Source organism: Electrophorus electricus, chromosome 7 (assembly GCF_013358815.1).
Source record: "Electrophorus electricus isolate fEleEle1 chromosome 7, fEleEle1.pri, whole genome shotgun sequence".
Classification (NCBI taxonomy): Eukaryota; Metazoa; Chordata; class Actinopteri; order Gymnotiformes; family Gymnotidae; genus Electrophorus; species Electrophorus electricus.
In genome coordinates this window covers 26,470,763-26,475,412 of record NC_049541.1, presented here as the reverse complement: position 1 = coordinate 26,475,412, position 4,650 = coordinate 26,470,763, and the positions used below count along the sequence as shown (strand labels likewise).

The 4,650-nt window shown below is 46.2% G+C and overlaps 1 protein-coding gene across 1 annotated transcript; it reads left to right on the top strand.

Annotated features, from left to right (window-relative positions):
• Positions 1-828: 828 nt before the first annotated feature.
• srprb (SRP receptor subunit beta) lies at positions 829-4,011 on the top strand. The gene is made up of 7 exons (XM_027019120.2): positions 829-1,027; positions 1,581-1,675; positions 1,833-1,910; positions 2,039-2,121; positions 2,392-2,528; positions 2,755-2,809; positions 3,344-4,011. The coding sequence occupies exons 1-7, from the start codon at positions 886-888 to the stop codon at positions 3,552-3,554; spliced, it is 801 nt and encodes a 266-aa protein (XP_026874921.1). The 5' UTR covers positions 829-885; the 3' UTR covers positions 3,555-4,011.
• The last annotated feature ends 639 nt before the right edge of the window (positions 4,012-4,650 follow it).

Below are 4,650 nucleotides of genomic sequence, written 5' to 3'. Positions count from 1 at the left end.
GACATGCGTCTAAAACGAAAAAAGAGTTCCCATTTTCCCACGCCCCACGTCTCAGCCGCACTGGATTGAAACGTCTCAGCAAATGTTCGGAGCGCGCGCGTTAAGACGCGCCGGGCTCCCAGATGCACGAGAGCAAGGGACATTATAATTCAAGGCTGAAGAGAGGGGAATGAAATGTGTAATTTTGCATTCACTTAATCTTTAGAAATGAACGTCATTTATACTTCTGTCAATATTAGTATCACTAGGCTATTATTAAAGCGTGATCACAATTTTAAATGTAGTGGAACAACGTGGAAAACTACAGTTATAAAGGGGAACTAAATTAACCAAACTGACTAACTAGTGCTGGGAGCCTGATTCGGAGGGGCTAAGTGATATGAAACTGTCAGCCTAAACAAGATTTTAGATAAATCAGAAAACCAGAATACTGACATAATCTGCTGGCTTCTGTTAAAAAATAAAATGTAAAGATAAGTCTAACTATTACAACTTCTCACAGGCAAAAGTGCCCAGCGGTAACTAAAGAAAGACATTCAACATGCAACATTCCTGCAAAACTTCATGATCTCTGAGCCTGTAGTGTGGTTTCAGAACTGTAACACATGTTCAGAATTTAAAACGAGAGAGAGGTTTGAATTAAAAACATCCAACCCCCCCTTAAGTCTGCCTACACTAAGATCATTATTCAAAGCAGATCGACTTTGATCCGCTGGTGCTGCACTGTAAGTACTGTCTATTAGACTACAAAGCGCCTACTGCGCAGCTGTCTATTAGACTACAAAAGCCAGCTGGCTGTGCTGTGACGCGCCTACTGCGCATGCGTCTTCTCTAGCGAAGTCCACGTGTGTCATAACTTCCTCAGTAACAGTAGCTAGCAGCGCCATGGATAAGAAAATCTCTTTAGATTTGGAAGGGTTGGAATCGGAACCAGTTTTAGACTCTTTGGTTAAAGAAATACTACGACAGGACCCGACTTATCTCATTGGGATTTTTGTGGCTATAGTGGTTGTTTTAATCACGATAGGTAAGCGTGGTAAGCTATTGTTAATGTTAGGCCGCGGAGTGAATCCTTGGCTCCAGAGTTACCGCTACACCGCTCCCGAACGCTATGTGCCCGGACCAAGGAAGAGCAGCTAGTCGGCCACACAGCCAGCTAGCTGCTTACATCTCGGGAGTTTGGCTAATTTTGCTAAGCAGCTCGATCATTTCTGTGTCGGTCTGAATGGGTTAACCCAGAGCTCTCACAGTCAGCATGTGTGATGCGCGTACTCGTGCAGTCATGTCAGCATGTGTGGTGCGCGTACTCGTGCAGTCATGTCAGCATGTGTGGTGCGCGTACTCGTGCAGTCATGTCAGCATGTGTGGTGCGCGTACTCGTGCAGTCATGTCAGCATGTGTGGTGCGCGTACTCGTGCAGTCATGTCAGCATGTGTGGTGCGCGTACTCGTGCAGTCATGTCAGCATGTGTGGTGCGCGTACTCGTGCAGTCATGTCAGCATGTGTGGTGCGCGTACTCGTGCAGTCAGCATGTGTGGTGCGCGTACTCGTGCAGTCAGCATGTGTGTACTTGTGCGCAGTGTTTCTGAAGTTTTTCGTGGGCTCCCAGACAGCGAGAAGCGCTGTGCTCCTGGTGGGGCTGTGCGATGCTGGGAAAACCCTGCTCTTCAGTCGGGTGAGTAGATGTGATGTTTCCGGCGGTTCCATCAATTTCAGGGAGTTAAACTGGCTGGGTGAACTAGCAGCAGGACTGACGAAGCAAGTTTGCATAGAGGGTCAATTAACCACTACGTCTCTTTGTTTAGTTTTATTGATGTGCTTCGTCTCTTCAGCTACTGACAGGCAGATTCACCAGGACTCAGACGTCCGTCACTGTGAGCACTGCGTCCTACAAGACCAAAAACGACAGAGTAAGACACCTGGCCACTAGAAGAGTTTTTTATATAGCATTTCAAGTCTATCCTCGTTAGCTTTCGATCATTTCACTCATTTCACTGATTTCGATTCATCACACTTCTCCACCATTTCTAATGTGTAGGGTACAAGCTGGACACTTGTTGACATTCCTGGTCATGAAAGTCTAAGACCTCAGTTTGTGGAGAAGTTCAAGGCTTCTGCCAGGTAACCTGTCTTTGACGGCACAGGAAGCTCCTGTCCTCACGCATAAAAGGTGGACGATGATCTGTGGAGGCTGCAGTATGTGCAGTTTCACTGTGGAATTAAGTGGTTCTGATTGGTTGTACATGTCATGCATGACGCATCATCTCTGTGATTGTGTCCCTGGCTGACTTCTGTGAAAAATCCATATCAGTCTTGGTGTCCAAGAATTGTTAATAAGGTTTTAATTTAGATCACATGCTTGGCTCACCATTGACATCCTTGTGAGCCCAGAGCAATCGTATTTGTGGTGGACAGCGCAGTCTTCCAGAAGGAGGTGAAGGACGTGGCTGAGTTCCTCTACTCCCTCCTGACGGACAACGTGGTGCTGACGAACACCCTCCCACTAGTGATCACATGCAACAAGCAAGGTACTGCCCCACTTCGTGTTTCCACCCCCTAACCCCGACGTGTCTGAAAGACACGGTATTCTTTCGTGTCCTTTGATTGCTTGGTAGTTGTACTTTATTGGCTGGCCATTAACTACATACACGGTGGTATACAAAGTCTTCTTGCCCAGTATGCAGATTAGACTTTTAAAGTTGTTTCAGTATGTTTGCTAGAGGTTCTATGTAACATGTCCCTTCTGTCCTGTAGATATTTCCATGGCAAAGTCAGCCAAACTGATTCAGCAACAGTTGGAGAAGGAACTGTGAGTCCCCCCCCCCCCCCCCCCCCCTCAAAATACTTGGACTTGCATTCATGAAAATGACAGCATGGTTTCTAAGATGCCCAGCCCATTAACTATAATTTTAAAACCTTTTAAACGAAATTTCTCATCAGGGGAGATAAAAGGCACTTTTGAGCAAATGAGGGTTCCTGAAAACTGCATGTGTAGACGAGGTGTTCATGGACGCCTGCCAGCTCACCGGTCTGCAGGACATCTGGGTTTATCCCGCATGCGACTGCAAGGTCGAGCCTGCAGGGGTCGTGAACACGTTGGCTTGGACCTTTTTCAAACTGCTTGAGTCTGGCTGCAAGAGTCCAAATACAACAGGCTGGTTACGTCTAGCCTGAACTTCCTATTAATCAGTCAAGGAACCTGTCATTAAGCTTAAATCACTCAAATACTTCAACTTCTGTACTTGGAGCCGCATCTCCCCTGATGAACAAAACATCGAGCACCATTCACGCTGGCGTAGCGGGGGCAGGCCGTTCCCGCGAGTGATCCTCTCTTCCCTCACAGGAACACTCTGAGGGTGACCCGGGCGGCAGCACTCACCTCTCAGGACGGCTCGCCGGGGGTCGCCGTGCACCTTGGGAAGAAGGGCAGGGACTTCGAGTTCTCCCAGGTGCCCTTGCGGGTGGAGTTTGTGGAGTGCAGTGCCCATGGCAGCAAGGGCGAGGATAGCGATGCCGACATCGAGGCTCTGGAGAAGGTTCTGGCCAGGCTGTGAGACGAGGCTGCTGCACCCCTTTAGACCACGCCCTCTGCGCCTTCTGTTTGGATTGAATTGCTTTCCGTACTCGTTTGTCAGGATTGGTTTTTTTTGGATCTAAATTTGTTCGCGTCCTCTCACAGGGGACACTGATGAGTAGCATTTTGTTTCCAGTTTACTCCAAGATTTATGGCCGACATTCATAAAAAAAAAAACACTTATTTGGAAATATTTTTTTCCTCCTCTGTCCAAATGTTCTAGTTCATGTCATGAAGCTTTATTTATTTTCATGTGAAATTGCTGGTACTAGTCAAGATATGAACACCTCTTTACCTGCTCTGGTACCTGCGTCATGCCTGCCTTGTATCCTAGTTGCTAGAGGCTGATTGTAGTACAGCGTTGCTCACAAGCCCTGGATAGTTTTGTGCCATGTAAATAAAACTTTTTTTTGGTCATTTTATCCAGTTAAAAGGAAGTTCTGTCCAGGTCATCTCTCCACACCTCACTTCCAGAAGTTGTCTAGATTCACTGATACATGAAGCACTCTGTGTCACATGGTATCGAAGACATGATTGTTCGCCAACATGCCTGTCCAGTTGACGGGCTAGAGCGACACTTTAGACTCATGACAGTGCTGTAAAGTGCTCTAAACTCCACGCTTATCAAAAACTATTTTGGCATTCCCTGTATTAAATAGATTAAAGTTAATTATTGCATAGTTTGGGATGTTAACTATTTTCATAAATGTACTATGAAGCTGAACTTGTCTACGTATATTTGTATAAGATTCCAGTATTTGTAACCCTAGTGTAGTGTGTTTAATGTAGAGGTAGAAAACACTAGAAGTACACAAGTGATCACTGTAGCACAAAAGTTTAGAAAAGAAATCTTTGATGCATACAGCTTTGAAAAACTAGTAGGAAGAGCCAAGGCCCTTGTTTGGGATGATGTCCAACCGCATGATTCTAAGGGACATCGGTATCTCTCACTACTGTTTGAAGTTGTTCCATTCTTGAGCTGGATCAGACCACCACCCTGGCTGGCTGTTTCATTATTTCAGTGTTCTCAGATTAAAGGTGCTTTACTTTCTCTGCGAGACAGTGCCCTGCATCAC